The sequence below is a fragment of the Apium graveolens genome, chromosome 6, assembly GCF_009905375.1.
Source record: "Apium graveolens cultivar Ventura chromosome 6, ASM990537v1, whole genome shotgun sequence".
Taxonomy (NCBI): Eukaryota; Viridiplantae; Streptophyta; class Magnoliopsida; order Apiales; family Apiaceae; genus Apium; species Apium graveolens.
In genome coordinates this window covers 7,853,635-7,878,680 of record NC_133652.1, presented here as the reverse complement: position 1 = coordinate 7,878,680, position 25,046 = coordinate 7,853,635, and the positions used below count along the sequence as shown (strand labels likewise).

The following is a 25,046-nucleotide window of genomic DNA, read 5'->3' as shown; positions in this document are numbered from 1 at the left end:
TTTTATTTAAATCAAATAAAACAATCAAAAAAATAAAAATAAATAGTTGATAAAATTTAAAAAATCTAAAAATATTATCTAAAATAGTAGAACTCGGAACCTTTCATTTGGATGTAATATCATTCATAAAAAATGTGCGAAACTCAATATATAATACTTTTAAGAATTTTGACTAACGATAGAGTGATATTTTTGATACAAATTTTTAAATGAGTGACACATTTGAGTCCGTTTAGTAATCAGTGACTCACTTGATATATTTGGACGTAATAAGTGACCTACTTGATAATTACCCCTATTAGGAACGGATTGGTTGTCAAACCATGAGGCGCATATAGAGTATAAAAGTAAGAAGGTGAAGTTAAGAACCAAGGTTGGTGATGAGGTGATATTCAAAGGGAAAAGACAAGAAAAGAAATTTCTAACGGCTATCGAGACGAGAAGATTATTATGTCAAGGATGTGAAGTTTATTTGGCTCATGTTAAGGACGTGGAAAAAGAATCCGTGAGGATTGAAGATATTCCAATAGTAAGAGATTTTCCTGATGTGTTTCCTGATGAATTGCCTGGACTACCTCCAGATAGAGAGATCGAGTTTACGATTGATTTGGCTCCTGGAACGGAACCAGTATCGAAAGCTCCCTATCGTATGGCGCCAGTCGAGATGAAGGAATTGGCAGCGCAGTCGCAAGAATTGTTGGATAAAGGAGTAATTCGCCCGAGTGTATCCCCGTGGGGTGCGCCGGTATTGTTTGTAAAGAAAAAGTATGGAAGTATGAGGTTGTGCATTGATTACCGCGAATTAAATAAGTTGACGATTAAGAATAAGTACCCTCTACCGCGAATCGATGACTTGTTTGATTAGTTAAAAGGAGCTTCGTGTTTCTCCAAGATTGATTTAAGATCTGGGTATCATCAATTGAAGATTAAAGGGGAGAATATACCCAAGACAGCGTTTCGAACGAGATATGGACACTACAAGTTTTTGGTAATGGCATTTGGTTTGACAAACGCGCCAGCCGCATTTATGGATCTTATGAACAGAGTGTTAAAGCAATATTTGGATAAATTCGTCATAGTGTTTATCGATGATATATTGATATATTCCAAGACTGAGGAAGATCATAAGGAGCATTTGAGGATTACCTTGGAAATTCTGATAAAAGAAAGGATGTACGCTAAGTTTTCAAAGTGTGAGTTTTGGCTAAAGGAAGTGCAATTTCATGGTCATGTAGTTAATAAAGAGGGAATCAAAGTAGACCCAGCCAAGATAGAAGCTGTGATGAATTGGGAAAGACCCAAGACTCCTACGGAAGTCAGAAGTTTTCTGGGATTAGCCGGATACTATAGACGGTTTGTGCAAGATTTCTCTAAGATTGTTGTTCCATTAACGAAGTTGACAAGGAAGAACGAGAAGTTTGTGTTGACGGAAAAGTGCGAAGAAAGCTTTCAAGAGTTAAAGAAGAGGTTGGTAACCGCCCCAGTGTTGGTGTTACCTGATGAAAAGGGAGAATTTGTGATATTCAGCGATGCTTCATATAAAGGACTTGGATGTGTGTTAATGCAACACGGGAAGGTAATAGCATATGCATCAAGGTAACGAAAGCCGCATGAACAAAAGTATCCCGCGCATGATTTGGAATTGGCAGCAATTGTGTTTGCCCTTAAAATTTGGAGACATTATTTGTATGGAGAAAAGTGTGAGATCTATACCGATAATAAGTATATTTTCACTCAGAAGGAGTTGAATATGAGACAAAGAAGATGGTTAGAATTGATCAAAAATTACGATTGTGCGATAAACTATCCTGGAAAGGCAAATGTGGTAGCAGACGCTCTAAGTCGCAAGGAAAGATTGAATATGTTAACGCCATCGGAGGAATTGATCAAGGATTTCGAAAAGATGGAAATAGAAGTGCAGACTCCAGAATTTGGAAGTAAAGCAATATATGCGATGTCATTTCAACCTGAAATTTTGGAAAAGATCCGATGTTATCAAGAATAAGTGATGAATCGCGAAAAGGATAAGTTATCAGGAGAAGAAATCAAAGCTCAAAGGGATGAAAAAGGAATATATCGTGTTAACTCGCGTATTTGGATACCTAATGTTGTGGAGCTAAAGCACGAGATTTTGCATGAAGCGCATAACTCGAGATTTTCAATTCACCCTGGAAGTACGAAAATGTATAAAGATTTAAAAGAAAGTTATTGGTGGCCAAACATGAAAAAGAATATTGCGGAATGGATAAGTAAATGTTATACGTGTCAAAGGGTAAAAGTGGAACATCAGAGACCAAGTGGACTGCTTCAACCACTGGACATACCAGAATGGAAATGGGAACATATCGCGATGGATTTCGTGGTAATATTACCTAAAACCAAGTCTAATCATGATGCGATTTGGGTAGTAATCGATCGATTGACGAAATCAGCACATTTCTTGCCGATAAATGAAAGTTTTTCGTTAGAAAAATTGGTCAAATTGTACCTGGATGAGATTGTGATGCATCACGGAGTTCCTGTATCTATCGTGTCCGATAGAGATCCAAGGTTTAACTCGAGATTTTGGCGACAATTTCATGATCATTTGGGAACTAAGCTGAAAATGAGTACGGCATATCATCCGCAGACTGACGGACAAAGTGAAAGGACAATACAGACGATCGAGGATATGTTGCGAACTTGTGTAATAGATTTTAAAGGAAATCGGGACGATCATTTGCCATTGATTGAGTTCTCCTACAATAACATTTATCACGCAAGTATTGGCATGCCGCCTTATAAAGCGTTGTATAGAAGAAAATGTAGATCCCCTACATATTGGGACGAAGTTGGTGAGCGCAAATTAATTAGCCCAGAGCTAGTTCAACAAACGAAAAAAAATGTGGAAATGATTCAAAAAAGATTAATTGCTGCTCAAGATCGACAGACGAAGTATGCAAATCGAGAACGAAAAGATGTGCAATTCAAACCTGGAGACAAAGTCTTGTTAAAGATATCTCCTTGGAAATATTTAATCAGATTCGGAAAGAAAGGGAAGTTGAATCCTAGGTATATTGGACCATTCGAAGTATTGCGACGAGTTGGAAATGTGGCATATGAATTAGCGCTACCTCCGCAAATGCAACATCTTCACAATGTATTAGATAGAAGCGTTCCAATTTAAAGAGTCAGCTTAGGAGTAAAGCTGTGTTGTCGGGCCGTCAGGTAGAACGGAACCCATCCTAAAAATGGATTAAAGTGTTTAAAATGTGAAATATATGTTATTATGTGAAATGAAATGTTTAAGTAAAGTATTGCGTTCTAGTGACATGTCGGTTGGTAAAGGTATTTGAGAAGCGTAATTGAAACGCTAAGCGTCGGGCCGTCAGGCAGAACGTGACCCGGTACGCGTAAAGAGGAATAATAATAATAAGGGAAATTTTTTATGAACAGACATGAGTTGTGATGTGTGAGTATATGTGTTTGCTTGTCTGTATGCATGATTACGTGATCTGTTAATATTTTTATGGATTTGAGGGAATTATTTGATTTTAAATAAGGTTTATTTAACCTTTGCATATTTTTATAAAATTATATGAGTAAGGTAAATGCATGAAATTTGTTTTCTTATCTTCGAAATAGTCCTAGGGACTTTCTAAAAATGATAGACGGATTTATTTCATGATTGTTGCATTTTAAAATGATATTATGTATTAAAATGCTCTTTTTAGCATAAACTTGTAAAAATCATATAAAATCAACCGTACGCTCAAAAGTTTATTATGAGTAATGGTTGGAAAGCTAATTTCGAGATCTACGTCCTAAAATTATCATTCACAATAATTTTCAACTTTCTGAGAGTGATATATTTAATATTCAATTTTTATTTTATTGGAGTAAAAAGAGAAAGAAAATCAAGTCAAAAGTGGAATTAGTAAATTACTAAACTACCCCTGCCCCCTATTATATATAACTCATTTCTTTCCCCCCTTTCTTTTTCTTCTTTTCCAGTGGTACTCATCTCTCTCTCTCTCTCTCTCTCTCTCTCTCTCGATCACTCTTCTCTCTCTCTCTCGGCTCTCTCTCCATCTCTCTTCTCTCTCTTGCATGCAACAACAAAAACTCACCCAAATTTAAAGATTTTATCATCCTTAGTCTTCATTTTCGATATACTACTCAAACACCACTTGCATGTAAGTGTTTATGTAAGTTTCATAGTTCCATCTCCATGGTTGTGTTCAAGGAAATGCGATTTCTTGATATATGATCATAAGAGAAGATTAAAGTGATTTTGTGGTTTAAAACTCAAGAGGAGACCCGTTATGGGCACTCTTAAGTTCGACCACCACCGTCCATGATCCAAGGAGAGCTGGTGGGATTTAAGAAAATGATTTGCTAGTTGAAATAATGTGATTTTTGAGCTTTATGCACTTTAAAAATTGTATATAGCCTTTGCATGTCTTGGTTCTTGAAAAGTTCAAAAAGGGTTTTGTATTTCTTTTGAAATTTAAGTGTGTTGATTGATAAAAGGATTTTTATGATTGTTTTAAAAGTATTTGGACTTGTGTAATTGATTGGATGCTTGAGAAATCAAAATTTGAGGATTGCATGTTGGTTTAAAAGAAGAATTAGTGATGCATGTCATTGTTTGGTTCTTGAGTTGTGATTTATGGTTATAGCCGAATGAAAAATGGGTCTAAAAGAGATTGGTTTGATGCTAAGTGAATGCATGCATATTTAATTGGAAAATTTGATTAGGGTTTGAGTCACTAAGTAATGTTTTGATGTGTAATTCAAAAATTGTGATTAAAATGAGTGTTTGATTTAATTAAGAGATGAACTTGAATTGCATATAAGCATATATGTATGATTTGTTTCGAATTTTATTAATAAAGAAAAGGATGTTAGTTTAAATGTTGGATTATGCTAGAACTAAAGTTGCATGGTGTAATTTTTGAGAAATTTGATTGTATATATATGGTTATGGTTCGAATTTTGATGATTAAAAGAAAGGAAAATGATTCTTTAAACGTTTTTGAATGAGTTACGTGTTTATGTGAACTAAGTGAGTATTTGATTGATTTTTTGCACAATAAGGCCGAATAGGCCCTAAGAGTTAAAAGTCAAAACTTGGTTTTTGATAATTGAAAGAATGATTGGATGTGTATATGTGAATATCTATGGATTTGATTGTTTGATTGTGGTATGTGGTTCGAATTATAGAATAAAAGATAAGGGAACTAAGTTGATTGATTTTAAAAGCTATAACTAATAGTTATGGTCGTAAAGATTTAGTTGTGAATGAATCATGTACTCGTATGAGTTATACTAGTTTGATTTGAAGAATAAATCGAGTATAAGTTGATTATTGAGTATATAAAGATATTAAGGCTATGAGAAAAGAATGTGTTATGTGCTATATGCATGTGTGTATAAACTATACTCGTATAGTTCGAGTCAAGAGTATAATCGAGCTATCGTATTGAGTGAACGTTCCGGGAACGAGAGTTGAGAAACTAATTGAGGTTTTGGTTTTGATTGTAGATTCGGAGCGTGAGGGCATTCAGGCTAGGAAAGGGAAAGGTTACTATGTGGCAGTAGTTCAAACTTCAGGAAAGCGAATTCAAGCAAGTAACTCTATTTACTTGTGTAAATGGTTATAGAGAGGATATTGTTCATGCCAAGTAGAGTATTGAACTGTTAAAGTAATGAACCCCTGTTATTGATTTTGAGATTCCCTGTTATTGATCTTGTGAACTTGTTATTGATAAGCTTATTGATCCAACCCTGGTTAACTTTTTCCTATTCACTTGTTATACCATGAACTGTTATAAACCCTATAAGTACCATTATGAACCCCTGTAATGATGCTTCAATTCCTTGTTTACCTTATCCCCTATTGATCCTTGAAACAGTTTTGATTTCCCTAACTTGAGTACCTTGTTATCATTGATCAAGATCCCAAGAATTGAACTTTGCTTATTCCTGATTCATTCCCTTGACTTTGAATTCTTGAAATTGAACTTAAGAATGAGTTTCGACTTGAAAGAGTCCGAATGATTTCATATTCTTGGTAATGATAAAATGAATTTAGTAAACCTACCTTTTTCCAACTCAAGGTTTTCCAAACGAATTCCTGATGGATTGGATTGGGACGTAAGAGGCTAGTGGGACTAGTCCAGTCATAGTAAAAGGCTAGCGGGGCTAGTCCAGTTTAAGGCTGAAATTATGCCATTGGTACCTTAAAGACCGGATGGAGGTCGGTATGGGCTGATCACCCGTATTATTATTATAAAATGAAAGATAAAGTGGTCCAATCAAGGGTCCCATAATTATTTAAAAAGGAATTGAAACTTCCTACTCAGTAATTGATTTTTTGAAAATGGAAATGGTTTATATTGCTTTGAAAAGAGTTGATTGTAATATTGTGAAGCTTATAGCTCGTGAACCCTGATTTTTAATTATGTTGATCAAATAATTGATTCCTTATAATGAAAAGATTGTCGCTTTCCATTCGACAAATCATTTGTGATCATGTTAATGATTTGTGATGAATGTTGGCTTTCACCCTGCCTTGAGCCTTGTTCCTTGAAAGCCCAAAATTTTCTTCATAACCCATTTTCATAACCTAAGAGATAGAAATCTGCCACCTAGAATTGATAAAGTAGAATGCCCTGAGATCAGTAAAGTATATGGTGGATTTTACATTGTAGAACTGCTTTTTAGTTACTTGCTGAGTTTTATACTCATATGTTTTGTTTTAATCTAATCATGGCAGTTAAGCAAGAAGATGGTCAGGCTTAGGCGCACTGCTCGTAAGAGCGTACCTGGTGGTCCCTATCGTGTTGAGGGCTTCCATTTGCCAGAGCAGGTAGTAAAGTTTTTGGGTAAGCAAACGCTTAGCCAAAGAGTTGTAAAGATACAATGGGTTATATGTCGGTTCCCAGCCGGAATCGACTATGTATATTTGATATTATTTTGGGGTTGTAAGCTATATTTTATGATTTGTAGTTTTAATCTTGTCTCATACTTTATCCTGTTTGATCATGTTAGTAGCTAATCGGGGTTTATGCTTATTTAATTAGTAGATTAACGCCGAGATTGAGGGCGTCACATGTAAGAGCATCTCCAACCATGAAAAACCATTAGCTAAAAATTAAGTTAACATACCAAAAATAGAAAAAAATGTCAATTTCTTAAAAAATTCGCACTCCAACCATACTTACCCCTTGTCTATAATTATAGTCAACCTCCTATGGATGACTATATTTGTCTATCCACTACAGACTTATAAAAAATCTGTAGGAATATTGCACATCAGTTATTACCATATTAAAGTGATATATTCTATTTATAACAATATAAAATATTAATAAAATACTATTTTAAAATTATAGCCAATCAATATAGCCAATACCATCGAAATAAGATGTCTTACATGTTCAACAAATTTTACATAAATTCTTAAATGTTCAACAAATTTTACATGATGTCTTACAAGTATAATTTAGTCAATCATTATAGTCAACCTCATTGGAGATGCTCTAACGAGTTGAAAATGCTCAAAGTTCTAAAGGCCTTGACTAAGCACAGCCAAACTTGCTCGATTGTTTGTTTAATGCCTGTCCTCGGGCAGAACAGCGAGAACTGTTATATACTCCGAACTTTACTCTTGATTAAGGACTTTTCCCGTTGGAAGGCTGAGGGCGAAGCTGGTGGAGGCATACTAAACACTAAAACTTTACATTTCAACAGAGCTTCTTTTCTCTCTTCTGAAGTCTACAACAAACAAGGGGTAGACACACACAGAATAGGACGGGGAGCTTTCTTCCAAGCCTCGCCCCAACCCTAAATTTCTAATATATGTCAACCACCTTCAAAGAACTGCAGCAAACGAACAAGCTCAAAGACTAAAACAACAAAATTGGACCATTGCCCGGCTATCGAGTTTTGAGTTGCCAAAACAACTCTTAACCATTTTCCTCCCATAATCAGCATAAACCATCCAGTGTGCGAATCACGACCATAGAATATCCTAGTCCAAGAGCGTAAACTTTACATTGTAATCAGGATTCAGCTTTATTTGATGATGCTAAAGGACATTTTAGTGTCCATACAAATCCAATTTCAGTTACATCTGTATGGTCCAAATCCAGATATACATAACGAGAAACAATGCATCCTTTAGACGACTTAAACATAAATAACCAAAAACAAAAGGCTGATCCCTCCTTTGAAACAATTACAAACCAGCAGTAAAAGATTGTTTAGAAGTGGAAGACTGAACAGAAAACACTTGAGATTGTTCAGTAGAAGATAAAACAGATATAACTTAAAAAATGCTACAGGATTTCCAAGTCCACAATAATAACTTAAATAATGCTGGCCCTGAAAACCTCCATAATTTCCAAGTCCACAAATGTATGGATTTGTATTAACCCTGGCATTCAAAGAGGATATAGCCTTGTTACAAACAAAACAATGTAACGACACTTTGCAGAAGCAATAGCTTCCCAAGCTATGAAAATAAAGCTAGCTAGAGGGCCACATAATCCCCCAAAAAGAAAATAAAAAGAGACATAAAAAATCAGCTTTGCACAAAATCAACTATATACGCGGCTCGGTAGCATTGGCACTTGGACGGCATATCGATTGCAAGTCGAACTATAACTAAAAAGGGATAACAAAAATATAACATATCAATTGCAAGCTGAACTATAACTAAAAAGTGATAACAAAATAATAACAGATGAATTCCGGAATTCCAATAATAGCAGGAAACACTAATAACAAGTAACCCCTGACTAAATAGGAAATGGAAAATTAGAACTTTGTTAAGCAGCACAGAGTGCAAGTGATAACGAAGTTCAAATAGAATTCATTTCTTGTTCAGCACAAAATGGGAGTTCAAGTGATGACAATATACTAAGCAAACATCCATCTATTACTGTACCATGCGGTAACCGCCAACAGCGACGGCATGCCCCCTCCCTATTGGTTCTAACATGACAATTTCGTTGGTCTTGAACTCTATCCTCACGCTGAAGGGAAGTTTGTCGTGGTCAGCAAACGGATCTTTAACTTGGCTAGTGAAATTGATGTTTTTTGCCTGCAATTCGCACAAGTTAGAAACATGGTTTAACAGAACTCCAAAGGACATTCACACTTTGTAGACTAAATACAACAAATATCATAAAAGAAGACATACCCGTGTGCAGATCAAGTAATGACCGCCGGTTTTAAGATGTAATAGAGCATACCTAGCTATATAATTCACCTGCCCAACAAAAAAGCACGGTCACAACTATATTTAAAAACTAAACATCTAAGAGCAATACCACAAAATACCCACCTATATCTCCAAGTCATACATGAAGAAACTATAAGGCATCACAAATATAAAATCTTAGTTCCCATTGTACATTCAAAACTAAACTAATAATCTTTTAACTGAAAAAAAACATAAAGAAAAACACTCAACTAATAATCCAAGATTCTAAAACCAAAAAACTTTACCAGCTATCAAGTCTTAAAGGGTAATTTACAAATTAAAATAGGTGGGATGAGGGAATAACTAAAATAATGTTGGAATCATGAACAATTCAAAAGATTATAAAGCATTTCAAAATAATACTTCATAACCATAGAACAACCTTCCTTTTTAAATGTATTGAGAAAGCATTTAACAGGAAACTGTGCATTATTGTAGCAAAAGTACAATTTTTTTAATGTTTAATCCTTTTTTGAGCGATTATAATTAAATTAATTTTAAAGTGAGACATGTTCATTTAATTCAAATATTATAAATCAATAAAAAAACAAATATTTAAAGATATCACCGCATTTTTAATCCTTATTCCGATATTAATAATTTGTACCAAGAGGTAGCTGCTGTCTTTATTTTTTAAATGATTGCAATCACACTGATTTTTTTAAAAAAAAATTCATAAGCATTCTTTAAAAAAAAGGTAATTTTTTTTATTTTTTATGTTTTGGAAAAGTTAATATATAATCCAGTTATGATACCTTATTTACTTAAAAATAGAAGACATTAAAATATGGGTGAAAATAACCTGCAAAGAGGGATCTGGATAAACGATATCACCAAGGATGACATCCACCATGCCAACAACCATGCGATAATCCATACCATTAACCATGCGATAATCTCTACTAACCATGTCCTTACGGAAACAAAAATTTTCTGGAAATGTAACAACATTCGACCTCTCCTCCACCGTGTTTGCAACAACATCTGACAACCCAATTACATACACCATTCCATTCTGCATATTTAAACATCCAAGCTATGCATAAATGATATGGAACATAAAAACTATGTTACTCCAACTTGGGTGTGGAGTGTGGGACACGACCCATATCCGAGTGTCGGACTTGAAAAATCTAAATTTTGAGACACGGGGACATGGTCCTATTTTTAAACATGGTATGACCTATTTTTGGACATGGCACCGCGACACAGCATAATATATTGATGAACAAGTGTATCAAATTATCAAGTATGACATCTTAACAAAAATTAATAACAAAACTCACATTAAACATGATTTTGTAATTGACCTTGAAATTAGATATCTTCTCTACTTTTATCTCATGCTTGTGTATTTCTCCCTTCTCACACACATATTGATTTTAAATCATAAGTTCGAGTCATATTTAATCTCTAAGTTGGTCAAAGTGTCCACATTTAAGTCAAATGATCCGACACTAAATAAGTGTCGCGTATGAGTAACATAGCATAAAAATACAAACAAGCCATGATCAAGCACATACTATATAACTTACCGAGCCAACAAGATCGGATAATTGTAAAACTGTAATTCCACATACATCTCCCAGGTATAAAACGTGAGATCCGGGTTTCTGAAATACATAAACCGAATTAAATGAAGCAAAAATTAATAAATAAATTGTATAACTCATTTGCTATTGTATATATGATAATACTTACGATCCATATATTAGTAAGACCGCCCAGTATAGCAGCCGCCAACTTTGACATATGCGGATTCCATAATCTGTACTCAACTTCAGTTCCATCATCCTTCTGAAATAGGGAAAATTATATACATTCAGTGTTACTTAAGGCAAAAAACACAACGAAGCGTAAGATCTCTCTGGTAGCTTAAGCATAAACCGAAAAAATGAAGCTCGGGTTTTTGTAAATGAAGCGCACTACATTGATTAGTATATACTTACACATATAAAGAGAAATGACATGCTAATTACTATCTGCAAACTCAAAAGAGAAGTGTAGGCCCATATGTCATAATACTAAAATATATTAAAAAAGTGGATAAAAAGTTATATTTGTGCATCATCATATTCTCCGCTTTCAAAATAATCACAATCAGTGGTGGTTTGTTGAGGATTTGTGAAGGATGAGGGAGGCAGCTTGGATGTTGATTGGATGTTTAGAGTGTATCAATGACTGAAAGTCCAGTATATATAACGTACTCGTTTTTAAAACAAGCCCAACAAAAAAAAAACCACCTTTTAAAATTATGTCCAGATCTAATATAAACACCCACTTATACAAAAATGCCTTTTTATAGTGTTTCTACGCTTCAGCTTAACGCATAAACGGGAATCTTTATATTTTACTCTGCTCCACCGAAAAGAAAACCCAAATATAAAGAATTGGGAAGGATGAAGGGAGTAAATGATAATAATGCAATGTTAATAATAATCATGGATTATAAAGATTATTAATTAATTAAGAGCCAAATACTAATATAAAATAAATTAATTCACCTGAACAGATATTAATTTGTCACCGTGAAGAACTTTACCAGGTACTAAATTTTTAGTACAGATAAAATTATTTTTACCCAAACCCTTGGCGATGAAAAGTCCTTTAAATTTATGTGGGACAACCACAACTTTGTTTGCAAAACCAGTGTGAAAATTTCTTTGCACTATGGAACTTTCTTTGCACGCACAACTTTGCCAACGATAACTGCGTGCCAAATTCAGTTGAGCCATTCTCAAGTCTCCGGGCTAGATAACAGAAAATCAACAAATTAGTTTGCAAGAAATCATATATACCGGGTATGTTTGGCCAGACTTATTTGATGAGGATGGAAATAAGGACTTATTTTTGTTGAGCCATTCTCAAGTTTTCTTATCTTAGGGAAAAAATTCACATCTAAATGTTTGATAGGGGTTTAACATTTCTTATTTGCAGAAATCACTTAGAAATCACTTATTTCCAGAAAAAGGTACACATGAATAAGTCTTTTATCAGAAAAGTACACATACACGTACTTGTACTCGTACATGTAAATGATTACTTAACATAAAGGAAACAAACCTCCAAGTCGATAATGAATTTGTCAATTTTTGCCCGCAAACCACGCATAACCTGATCGATTATTTGACCAACTATCACAAATATCCCTGTTGCTAAACATATATTACGTCCCAACAGTGCATTTGCAACTGCAATTTGATAATCAGATCTTGGTTGTGGAATATTATCCACTATAAAACTTTTCAGCTCCTTGGTCACATTGGCTACAAACAAAATACATAATTTTTTTTATAAGACAAACATGGAATAGAATTATAGAAAATTAAAAAAAACAAATATATATATAGGGGGGAGAGAGAGAGAGAGAGAGAGAGAGAGAGGCGAGGATGACCTCAGGGAGTTAACTAAGGTTATAAGCTATTTGAATAAAAAAATCTGGATGGCAAATTTTTAACATCAGAATCCACCCAGAATGACCCATGATGTTGTATTATTTTTTGTTATAACCTCATGTACTGACCTAAGGTCACCCTCAATATATATAGAGAGAGAGAGAGTAAGGTTCCGGGGGAACACTCTTAAAAAGGGAATGAGAGAACCTTTCATATAAAACAAGATTCCAATTATTTTTTAGCTTAAAATAATTATTCATTAATATTATAATAGTCATTACAATAATTTATTGCATGTATTTGGTTATCAGTTCTCATTTTAATTGGGTTCTCAATAGAGTAGCCCCTATATATATATATATGGCTAATCCAATAGAAACTTCTTTATAATAAAAACTAGAAACTAAAGTATAAAAATTCTAAATCACGTCGAAATATATCACATATGGTATACAAATTGATCATTGGGAGATGGAGACAAATATAGTGAAGTCGGATTTTATTTGATGGGAAAAATCAAATTGAAAATGGAGGGAAAAGTTGAGATTCTATGTGGGAGGGTGCAGTTTAATTCTATGTGGTGCATGTAGGGGGCATTAGATTAGACTGATCTAGTAGCTTAGATTAGTTTTTAGTTTTCATTTTAATAGTTGTTTCTATATGATCATCTTCCTATATATATAGTTACTACTTACAATTGCATATAGCCTTCATTTGATGGAGAGCGTCACGGAGAGATGAAAAGGGATAAAAAGCTCTGAGCGTGAATGGGTTGTTATTGAGGTACTTCTCAGCTATTTTGAACGTGGTGCTAAATCCAGGATATTCATACATTCCATGAGCATCAAAAAGAGCATATCCCGAGGCAAATTCAAAAAGAAAAGCAATATGGCGGCCATACTGAAGAGTAGACAAAAAATAAAGAAAAACAAGTGAGTTGCATTGCAAGAAGTGGCAAACAGGTTAATTGGTGCTTATAGGGGTTTGTGCAAACTAATTTCTGAAAAGGAAAAAAATCCTACAAAATGTACCAACTACCAAACACTATTATAAGAGGTTTCATTTGGCCAGACCTCTAATTTGGTTCAAAAAGCTAACTTCCAAACATGATCATTATAATAAATATTTTTGAGTAAGGGCTTAAAATTATTTTTTTAGTAAAAATAGAAAATAGATTCATTTGGAAATCAAACCAAAACAACCACAATTCAATTCCTGAGATTAAATCCCACCTCATACTATAAAAATACAATAGTGTAAGTTCTAAACTATTATATATAAAACCAAATCTGACCCATAGTCTAAAAATTAAGCCAAATGAATTGTGACACCGGTTGTTAACAAAACAATATGCCTTCTTTTGGACAAAAGATTCTTTTATTAATATAAAACTTGCAAATCTATGAAACCAAGCAACCCGTTGGAGCAACCCCAAGGGCATCTCAACTCAAGCTCCTAACCTAAATTTTGAGGAAAAATCATGAAAATCAAGCTCCAAGAGACTCCTAACTTTTCTTCAAATTGTTAGGAGCTCTTTTATGCTCCTCAACATTAGGAGTCTCTCTCCTCTCCTCTTTCATTACATCACTTTTCATTATTTAAATAACATGGGTATATTAGCTAATTAAAAAATGCTAGCAAGTAATTTAAGAGACTAGATAGATTCATTGTTGGAGATGACAAGTATTTGAAACTCTTAAATAGTTAAGAGTTAATATTTTATTTTATTTTTGAGGAGGGGGCTAAATAAACTCTTGGAGATGCTCTTATTACTTAGAATGAGAAAGAAAGAAAAACTAGATATAATTTACCTTATTGCACAAGGAAGTCCCTGGTTTAGATGTTGGTGCATCATCTACTTTTCTCTTTTTCCCCGCAGCAGGAGGAGCACTAGATATTGGTGCATCATCAACTTTTCTCTTTTTACCCGGGTCAGATGTTGGTGTATCATCTACTTTTCTCTTTTTTCCCATATCAGGAGCATTCATCTGAACGGACAAAAGACATTAAAGTGGCTAGCAATTCCCTAAATTCCAATTACAAATAATAATAATAATAATAATAATAATAATAATAATAATAATAATAATAATAGCACAAGAAACAAAGAACACAATAAATAATTTACCTTATTCCCCGACGAACCTGCTTTCTGCCTTAAACGATAATGAACACGGTTTTCCCTATATTCCTCCTCTACACGGCGGCGATTTTCCAACAACTTTAATTTTAATTTAGCATCCATAACTTAGTAAACAAATAAACAGAACGATCCCAGATGGGAGAGAGAGAGAGAGAGAGAGAGGGAGAGAGAGGGAGGGAGGGAGAGAGAGAGAGAGAGAGAGAGAGATTGAATAGATGTGGGTACGCAATTTAACAATGAAAAGGGAAAATCCCTCTTTCCTTTTGTATGCTGGGCCGGATGATATCAATAAATTAATTATATTGATTTGCCGCAGGGTCACTCTGGTTCTGAAAGGTATGCTGCTGCTGGCTTGAGAAACAGAGTCTCAACGGCTCTCGACCTCCTAACGAGAATTGTGGTGTATGGAGGTTAATTATATATAGGAGATTGTTTTTAATAATTTATAATATTTTGAATTTAATTTGAAAAGATATTTCTAAGATTTTTAATTTATTTATTTGAAATTATAATTACATATTATTTGACAATAATCCTATATATATGTATGAATAATTTTATTAATATTTTAAAATGTCTTTACAAAGTATAATTATGTTTAATTAAAAACTAAATTTAGTTTGGACTTATATGGAGTAATTTAGTTTCGTTCTAATAGTCCGGATCAATTGCATACAATACTTTTTATTAGTTTAAGATCAATTATACCTACCAAATTCAATCGATTATGTTTACATTTAATTTAGTTTAATTTTTTTAAGACCTGACCAATGTTAAATATTTTACGTTAGCCCGGATAAAAATAAATATTTTTAAGTTTTAGCTAATCTATTTATTTTATGATTTTAATTTTGTTTTATCCTGAATTAGTTGTATAAATTTTGGTAGCCCAAATTATATATTGATTTGTTTTACTCTGACACTATTTTTTTTACTAACAAAATACCTCTAGTTCCATTTTGGTAAAATAGTAAGAACACCGTAGAACTTGAAAAAAACCCGTAATATACATAAACCCAAACATTGTACGGACGGTCCGGTTATTAAAATTGTGTTAATTGAATTATTAAGATTGGAATCCGTTACACATTTTTAAGCCTGCATTATATCTAACAAATTTGTTCCATTCATATCACACCACTTTTTTACTTTTTAATTTTATTTTTATACTTTAGTGATAAAATAGTCATATGGTACAAGAATAGTGTGAATTTTGTGTTGATGGATTAGAATTGAATTAGAAAATAGCGTAGTTTATAGGGTTTTTTGAAAAATACCCAAATCTAAAATTATTTTTACAAAATTACTGTCATTTTTTAAAAATATTTTGCAAAAATACGTTTTAATTTGCAAAAATACTATTTTCTATTATTTGTTTTTGCAAAAATATGGTTTTACGCAACTGAAATCGGCCGGATGCAATCTTTGAAATCGACCGGATGCAATCTTTGACGAATTCTGCCACTACATGCAACATCAAATGTAGCAAAAAAACAAAAACTTCATTTAACTAGTTGCATATCTGGTTGATTTTGGTTGATTCCGTATTTTTGTAAAAAAAATCATAAGATAGTAAAATCGCAAAAAAAAACTTAAAAATTTAGTATTTTTGGTCATTTCTCTAGTTTTTACACTTACACCAAAACGGTGTAATGTGACGACTGAGAATTTTTGCGACGTAATTAAGTGAATAAAGTGTGATTTATGTGCCATGATTGTAAATTATGTGATTAAGTGATGATTAATTGTTTTTATTGTATATTAGTGTCTGGGAGCGTAAATAAAAGTGTTCCAATTTAAAGAGTCAGCTTAGGAGTAAAGCTGTGTTGTCGGGCCGTCAGGTAGAACGGAACCCGTCCTAAAAAGGGATTAAAGTGTTTAAAATGTGAAATATGTGTTATTACGTGAAATAAATGAAATAAATGTTTAAGTAAAGTATTGCGTTATAGTGACGTGTCGGTTGGTAAAGGTATTTGAGAAGCGTAATTGAAACGCTAAGCGTCGGGCCGTCAGGCAGAACGTGACCCGGTACGCGTAAAGAGGAATAATAATAATAAGGGAAAAATTTTATGAACAGACATGAGTTGTGATGTGTGAGTATATGTGCTTGCTTGTCTGTATGCATGATTACGTGATCTGTTAATATTTTTATGGATTTAAGAGAATTATTTGATTTTAAATAAGGTTTATTTAACCTTTGCATATTTTTATAAAATTATCTGAGTAACGTAAAGGCATGAAATTTGTTTTCTTATATTCGAAATAGTCCTAGGGACTTTCTAAAAATGATAGACGGATTTATTTCATGATTGTTGCATTTTAAAATGATATTATATATTAAAATGCTCTTTTTAGCATAAACTTGTAAAAATCATACGCTCAAAAGTTTATTTTGAGTAATGGTTGGAAAGCTAATTTCGAGATCTATGTCTTAAAATTATCTTTCGCAATAATTTTTAACTTTCTGAGAGAGATATATTTAATATTCAATTTTTATTTTATTGGAGTAAAAAGAGAAAGGAAATCAAATCAAAAGGGGAATTAGTAAATTACTAAACTACCCCTATCCCCTATTATATATAACTCGTTTCTTTCCCCCCTTTCTTTTTCTTCTTTTTCTTCTTTTGCACAATAAGGCGGAATAGGCCCTAAGAGTTAAAAGTCAAAACTTGGTTTTTGATAATCGAAAGAATGATTGGGTGTGTATATATGAATATCTATAGATTTGATTGTTTGATTGTGGTATGTGGTTCGAATTAAGGAATAAAAGAGAAGGGAACTAAGTTGATTGATTTTAAAAGCTATAACTGATAGTTATGGTCGTAAAGATTTAGTTGTGAATGAATCGTGTACTTGTATGAGTTATACTAGTTTGATTTGAAGAATAGTCGAGATTAAAGCGAGTATAAGTTGATTATTGAGTATATAAAGATATTAAGGCTATGAGAAAAGAATGTGTTATGTGCTATGTGCATGTGTGTATAAACTATACTCGTATAGTTCGAGCCAAGAGTATAATCGAGCTATCGTATTGAGTGAACGTTCCGGGAACGAGAGTTGAGAAACTAATTAAGGTTTTGGTTTTGATTGTAGATTCGGAGCGTGAGGGCATTCAGGCTAGGAAAGGGAAAGGTATACTATGTGGCGGTAGTTCAAACTTCAGGAAAGCGAATTCAGGGAAGTAACTCTATTTACTTGTGTAAATGGTTATAGAGAGGATATTGTTCATGCCAAGTAGAGTATTGAACTGTTAAAGTAATGAACCCCTGTTATTGATTTTGAGATTCCCTGTCATTGATCTTGTGAACTTGTTATTGATAAGCTTATTGATCCAACCCTGGTTAACTTTTTCCTATTCACTTGTTATACCATGAACTGTTATAAACCCTATAAGTACCATTATGAACCCCTGTAATGATGCTTCAATTCCTTGTTTACCTTATCCCCTATTGATCCTTGAAACGGTTTTGATTTCCCTAACTCGAGTACCTTGTTATCATTGATCAAGATCCCTAGAATTGAACTTTGCTTATTCATGATTCATTCCCTTGACTTTGAATTCTTGAAATTGAACTTAAGAATGAGTTTCGACTTGAAAGAGTCCGAACGATTTCATTTTTTTCGTAATGATAAAATGAATTTAGTAAACCTACATTTTTCCAACTCAAGGTTTTCCAAACGAATTCCTGATGGATTGGATTGGGACGTAAGAGGCTAGTGGGACTAGTACAGTCATAGTAAGAGGCTAGCGGGGCTAGTCCCGTTTAAGGCTGAAATTATGCCATTGGTACCTTAAAGACCGGATGGAGGTTGGTATGGGCTGATCACTCGTATTATTATTATGAAATGAAAGATAAAGTGGTCCAATCAAGGGTTCCATAATTATTTAAAAAGGAATTGAAACTTCCTACTCAGTAATTGATTCTTTGAAAATGGAAATAGTTTATATTGCTTTGAAAAGAGTTGATTGTGATATTATGAAGCTTATAGCTCGTGAACCCTGATTTTTGATTCTGTTGATCATATAATTGATTCTTTATAATGAAAAGATTGTCGCTTTCCATTCGAAAGATCATTTGTGATCCTGTTAATGATTTGTGATGAATGTCGGCTTTCACCCTGCCTTGAGCCTTGTTCTTTGAAAGCCCAAAATTTTCTTCATAACCCCTTTTTCATAACCTAAGAGATAGAAATATGCCACCTAGAATTGATAAAGTAGAATGCCCTAAGATTAGTAAAGTATATGGTGGATTTTACATTGTAGAACTGCTTTTTAGTTACTTGCTGAGTTTTATACTCATATGTTTTGTTTTAATCTAACCATGGTAGTTAAGCAAGAAGATGGTCAGGCTTAGGCACACTGCTCGTAAGAGCGTACGTGGTGGTCCCTATCATGTTGAGGGCTTCCGGTTGTCAGAGCAGGTAGTAAAGTTTTTGAGTAAGCAAGCGCTTAGCCAAAGAGTTGTAAAGATACAATGGGTTATCTGTCGGTTCCAAGCTGGGATCGATAATGTATATTTGGTTTTATTTTGGGGTTCTAAGCTATATTTTATGATTGGTAGTTGTAATCTTGTCTAATACTTTATCTTGTTTGATCCTGTTAGTAGCTAATCGGGGTTTATGCATATTTAATTAGTAGATTAAGGGTGTGTGGGTCCTCATTTCCTAACCCCGGGATTGAGGGCGTCACAAGTTGGTATCAGAGCTACAGGATCTAGTCCCTGAGACAAGATAGGATTAAAAAGAGTATATTGGGAATATATTTATATCGCGAGAGAGTTCGACTCATATAGAGTTGAGTTAGACTATTAGGTATAGTCTAAGGAAAGTGTGTATTAGCTAAAGTGGTGACTAGAGTTAGGGTGTGAGTTAGCTAGAGGATTTATTTAACCCTAACGCTGCTTCTTGGTTGCTGTTTTGTGTTTTCTCTCTGGATCCCAGTAGTGGTAGTGATTCTGATTCAGAGATTAGTTTGACCGGTACCCCAGTGGACCCCATTCCACCCTCTCCAGAGGAGCCTGTGTATGTTTGTTCAGATCCAGAGGAGGATCCTTCTGAGAGTAGTGAGATTCCTATGCAGATATCGCCCTTGAGGACAGAGTTAGAGACCCCAGCACCTGAGCCAGAGTCTGAGATTCCTAAGATTGTGCCTATCAGTGTTGGTGGCAAGTTAGCCCAGGATCGAGACTTTGTTTACTCCCGTATTCCTGAGTTGGGAGCTTTGGTGGATAGGCTAGCTCGAGAGTCTAGGCAGAGTACTTCAGATATGGATGATGAGTGGATAATCCGGCTTAAGATGGTGGAGCAGGATGCTAGGAGGAGATTGGATGAGGGACCATCCACTAGTGTTGCTGATGCTGAGGCCCGGAGGCTGCATAAGATCATTCACTGGATGTTGGTTGTGTTGAAAGAGATTCTGGATGATTAGTTGCTAGGCGGGACTTTTGGTTGAGCCCGTAGTTGTTTTTAGCGCCGGTAGGCTTTGAGATACTTGGTCAGATGTCGGGATCCCTTTTTTATTTGTTGTATTGTATCTCGGAACTTTATAGTAGTAGTTGTTAGAAGTTAGGGGTAGATAGGGGGATATTTTCCAGTTTTTCCTCTGTTTAACCCTGTTGTATTACTGTACTTTATTTCCAGAACTTGTTCAAACCTTTATTTATGTACCTTTGACTTGTTAAATCAACCATGTATCTTACTTCTTATTGCAAACCCTGGTAATCTTTATAAACTATTCTGAATACCATGTTTTCATACAACCGTGTTTAAAATTCTATAATATCATACCCTATGCCATGAGAAAACAACATTGATACGAGAATTATATAGTAATAGGATTGCATGTGCAAAATTGGGTAAAACTTAAAACCTGCAAAAAAAAGATTTCATAATAAATGTTGTTATATGTGCCATGTTATCGTATTACTAAATAATTGCTCAATCAGGTTTATAAGAAATGGCCAACTCACCAGATCACCAAGAAGAAGAAATTCAAACCCAAAACCCAGAAGTGAATCCAGAAACGACCATGATGAGCAGACTTGCTCAGCTTTTGCAACAACCCGTAGCCCCTAAAGTTGGAAACTTCAAACACTTTCAATCTGTTCATCCCCCCGAGTTCTTAGGCTTACCCGACCCGATAAAGGCTCAGTCGTGGTTAAGAGAAATGGAAAAAGCATTTGAGTTAGCAGAAGTCAAGGATGAGAAGAAAGCTCCGTATGCGAGTTATTACCTTAAAGGCGAGGCGAGTTTCTGGTGGGAATCTTCGAAGTTTTTGCTTAAGAAAAGGACTTTTTGTGGGAGAAGTTTACTGAGATGTTTCTGGAGAAGTATTTGCCAAGCTATATGCAAGATCAGTTGAAGATGAAGTTTTGGGATCTTAAACAAGAGGATATGTCGGTAGCGGAGTATGAAGTGAAATTTTCGGAGTTGTCTAGATTCGTACCTGAGTATGTAAATACGGAGGCAAAGAAGGCCAAAAGGTTCCAACAGGGACTTAGGCCATGCATTAGAAGTCAAGTTGCGTTGTTGGAAATCAAGAACTATGCCGCTCTGGTACAGAAGGCAATCATAGTGGAAGAAGAGCGAGAAGCTGCAAAAAGAGAAAATGAAGGAAGGAAAAGGAAGTTTGAAAGCTCGGAGCAAGAGCAAGGAAGTTCAAAATTTAGAGGGAAATTTGGTAAGAATGGTGGAGGTCAGGACCAAAAATTTCAGAAGTTTAAACCCGATAACGGAGCCCAGAAGAACCGTTTCCAGAAAGTAGGACAACCGGGAAATGATAACAGACTTCAGATTCAAGAATGCAAGGTTTGTGGAAAGAGACACCCTGGAAGGTGTAATAAGTTGGACGTGACATGTTTCAAGTGTAACCAGAAAGGGCATTACTCATCAGAGTGTCCAAATGGAGCAAAGAAGCCTGACTTGGCTTGTTTCAAATGTGGAAAGGTGGACCATATGGCCAGAAACTGCAAGGAGCCTGTTCAGAAGGCCAATGTTCTTAGTATTGCTGGACCGCCGCCTCTCCTAGCACCGTCAGCTCAACCCAGATCTAGGACCTAATATGACAATGAAAGATGTTGTGCAAGATGTGGACGTGGTGGCAGGTATGCTTGTTATTAACTCAGTAGAAGTAAAAATATTGATGGATTCTGGAGCTACTAGATCTTTTATCTCTGAAAGTATTCTTGATAAGCTAAATTGTGTTGCGTACCCTCTGGAACCTAATTTGATTATAGAGGTAGCAAATCAAGAGAAAGTTATTGCTAATAAGGTTTGTCCCGATTATGATGTGGTTATAGAAGGTCGATACTTTTCTGCTTACTTAATTCCTTTTAAGTTAGGAGAATTCTAGGTTATATTAGGAATGGATTGGTTGCCAAACTGTTAGGTCACACTATCACTGTAGAGGGGGTGAATACAGTGTTTATTACAATCAAATCGAACTTCAAGAACTTATGTAACAGAAAACAAACTTTATTGAAACAATAAACTCTGTTACAATCTGGAACTGTTATCTCTCAGTGATGAACAATATCACGAAAGCTGCTAGGGTTACAGTAAATAATATTCTCGATTATGATAACACTTATAGTGTAAACCCTATGTCTGTGTTTATATATTACACAGTTACAAGATAATCGCTAATTGATATGGAATATAATTCTGCTTCCTAATATATATCAATCAGATATCTTTTCTTCCAAGTATTCCATTCTTTATGGAATTCCTTCTTCATGCATATCTCTTCTTATGTTTATCTTGATCTTCTTAACTTTAATCAGCTACTGTCCTTATCTGATCGTCCTTCAGCACTTAAGTTCTGACATCTATCTCCTGATGCTTATCTCCTGATAACATAAGTACTGATATCCCTTAAGTCCTGACGTCCAGTATAAGTACTGATCAGTTAAGTACTGATTTGTCCTGTTCAAATAAGATCTGAAATCTAATCATAAAACATATTAGCCATGACATTATCAAATATATCTAACAATCTCCCCCAACTTGTAAATTAGCAAAATATACAAGTTTAACAGATATTTGATGATGTCAAAAACATTAAGTACAAATGCATGAGAATTAGACAAGATAACTACAACTTACAGTTCTTAAAGCTTTTACCAGTTCAACTTCTGATAACAACTTTAGTCTGTATTAACATCAGAATTTAAGCAGTTGTAGATCTTCGACTTGGCTTCTTTATTTTCTGATCTCTCTGATGTCAGGAGTTGTTCTGAGATAATTCCTCAACAAACACTTCTCAGCATATCTGAGTTCATCAATCATTCTCCGTTTGACATCTTTAAGCTCTGCAGTATCTTCACCAGTTTGAAATATTGCAGCTCTGAGATCATTAATCTTTGCTTTTCTCAACTCCTGATCTAATCTTATAACATAAGCTTTGTCAGATTCTAGATTGAATTCAAGTCCCTTAATACCAAGATATGTTCTGATCTGTGCAGTATTAGGCTTCATATCAACAATATCACCATTGTGATTTCTGTACTTTGGAACATATATGCTGTCAGACTTAACAGAATAAAGTCTTTTCTGTCTCTGAATCTGTTCTTTTAAGTAGTTTGCAGCAGTCCCTGTCAATCTGTCATCCACTTGAAGTAAGAATAACACATGCTCCAATTCTTCAAAATACTTCAATGGAATGGCATTTTTTCTTATATGATATACCCTACCATCTGTCATGAAATACAACAAGATGTGTTCCTTCAAGTAGGTATGGTAAACCATTTGTACAGATTCCAGTTGATTCAATCTTTCAGGAGTTGCTCCAATACCTGGTTCACTCAAAGAAGTTGGATCATTGGTAGTGTTGTGTATTCTTCTCTCATCAGCACTTCCCAATCCAGTCTTATCTCTTGCTTCCTTTCCAGTAACTACTCTTGCTTCAAAACAACTTGCAGTAGTCTTCAAAGGTTGAGTCTGTTTTGCTTTAGTGAATCCTGGTAGGAGTGTTTTTGATCTTCCTTCTGATATCAAGTTAACTTGAGCTGTGTCAGAGGTTACTTGCTTCTTTTGAATATCAGAACTTTTAATTTCTTGACTCTGAACAACTTGAGCTGTGTCAGAGGTTGTTTTAAGAACTTTTCTTGTAGTCAGAGCAAGATCATCTTTTTCAACAGTAATTTCTTCTTCTTCATAAGGCTTGATAGGTTCACCAACCTTTTCTTTACCCTTGGATCTTGGATCTATCTGTGGTTGTAATCTAGACAAAGTTGCTTCAGTATTTGTCCTTTCTTTGATCACAATGCCTTTAAGTTTTGGAAGTGACTTTTTACCAGAAGCTTCAGATTTTGAAATGACTTTTTCTGATTTAAGTCTGGCTTCTTCTTCCTTTAAACTTTCCAAGTCCATCCCTGGATTTTCTTGAAGAAATAACTGTCTTGACATTTCTTCATCAAGATCTAAAAGTTCATCAGAACTTATCCTTTTACCAGCATCAGAACTTATTCTTCTCCCAGTATCAGAACTTGTTCTGTGACTAGCTTGTCTTGATGTAAACCTTCTACCTTGACTATGACCACTACCCATTCCAGAGGTTCCTTGGTCATCTTGTCCATCATCCTTTCCTTGCAGTGTCTTATTGGTTTTGCATTTGGACTTAATTACCTTCTCCCCCTTTTTGGCATCAGCAGGTAGTAAAAGAGAGATAAGTAATTCCACTGAGGATTGAATTTCAGTAAGTTGCAATTGTTGAGAAGCTTGATTAGTCAGAATCTGATCAATCTGAGCTTGTTGTTTCTCTTGAGTTTTCTCAATAAAAGCAACCCTGTCAATGGTAGGTTGGAAGAACTTTTTCTTATCAATTTTCCACACTTGTTCCTGTTTGATAAAGTTCTCCTGAATCTTGTGTAGCTCTGCATGAGTAGTAGAATGAAGACCTTGTAGATTTTTAGTACTCAATGCAGTGACTCGAAGCTGAGTTTTAAAGTCATCAGAATGTAACATCTCATCAGCTTTAGTCAGGTGCTCAGCAAGATGTAAAGCATTTGGAACACAAGAAACTGAGTTCCATTCCTTAGTCCACTCCTGTCCGGCAGGAGTTTCACTCCAAGGTACTGGTGCTTCCCCTGTAACAAACTTCTTTATCAGGTCAGACTTTAAAAGAGTCTGTTGAGGAGTATGTCCTGAAGGACCTGCTGCATCAGTATCTGCAGTTAGAGCAGCATCACCAGTATCTCCAGCATGTGCAGCATCAGAACTTATAGAATCAGTATCATCTGATATAATAGCAGTGTGA

The 25,046-nt window shown here is 34.7% G+C and overlaps 1 protein-coding gene across 5 annotated transcripts; it reads right to left on the bottom strand.

The window, feature by feature from the left end:
* Window positions 1–8,342: 8,342 nt before the first annotated feature.
* On the bottom strand, window positions 8,343–15,183 carry LOC141668536 (uncharacterized). 5 transcript variants are annotated; one of them, XM_074475442.1, is made up of 11 exons: window positions 14,777–15,182; window positions 14,460–14,636; window positions 13,344–13,548; window positions 12,317–12,519; window positions 11,758–12,003; window positions 10,955–11,050; window positions 10,789–10,866; window positions 10,056–10,268; window positions 9,191–9,259; window positions 8,936–9,091; window positions 8,343–8,652 (listed from the first exon to the last, which is right to left on the bottom strand). In XM_074475442.1, exons 1-11 carry the CDS (start codon window positions 14,891–14,893, stop codon window positions 8,647–8,649), a joined length of 1,566 nt encoding a protein of 521 aa, XP_074331543.1. In that variant the 5' UTR covers window positions 14,894–15,182; the 3' UTR covers window positions 8,343–8,646. The 5 variants fall into 5 exon arrangements, with proteins under 5 accessions (XP_074331543.1, XP_074331542.1, XP_074331544.1 ...); XM_074475441.1 differs by having other exon boundaries at window positions 8,343–8,422; XM_074475443.1 differs by lacking the exon at window positions 8,343–8,652 and having other exon boundaries at window positions 8,682–9,091; window positions 10,161–10,268; window positions 14,777–15,183.
* Window positions 15,184–25,046: the final 9,863 nt, after the last annotated feature.

Coding starts and splice junctions, on each gene's coding strand:
- LOC141668536 (XM_074475440.1), bottom strand. CDS start 14,893: ATGGATGCTAAATTAAAATTAAAGTTGTTGGAAAATCGCCGCCGTGTA. Junction 11,051..11,757: donor ACAAATTAATATCTGTTCAG/GTGAATTAATTT, acceptor TCCCTATTTCAG/AAGGATGATGGAACTGAAGT. Junction 10,269..10,788: donor TATCCGATCTTGTTGGCTCG/GTAAGTTATATA, acceptor TTAAATATGCAG/AATGGAATGGTGTATGTAAT.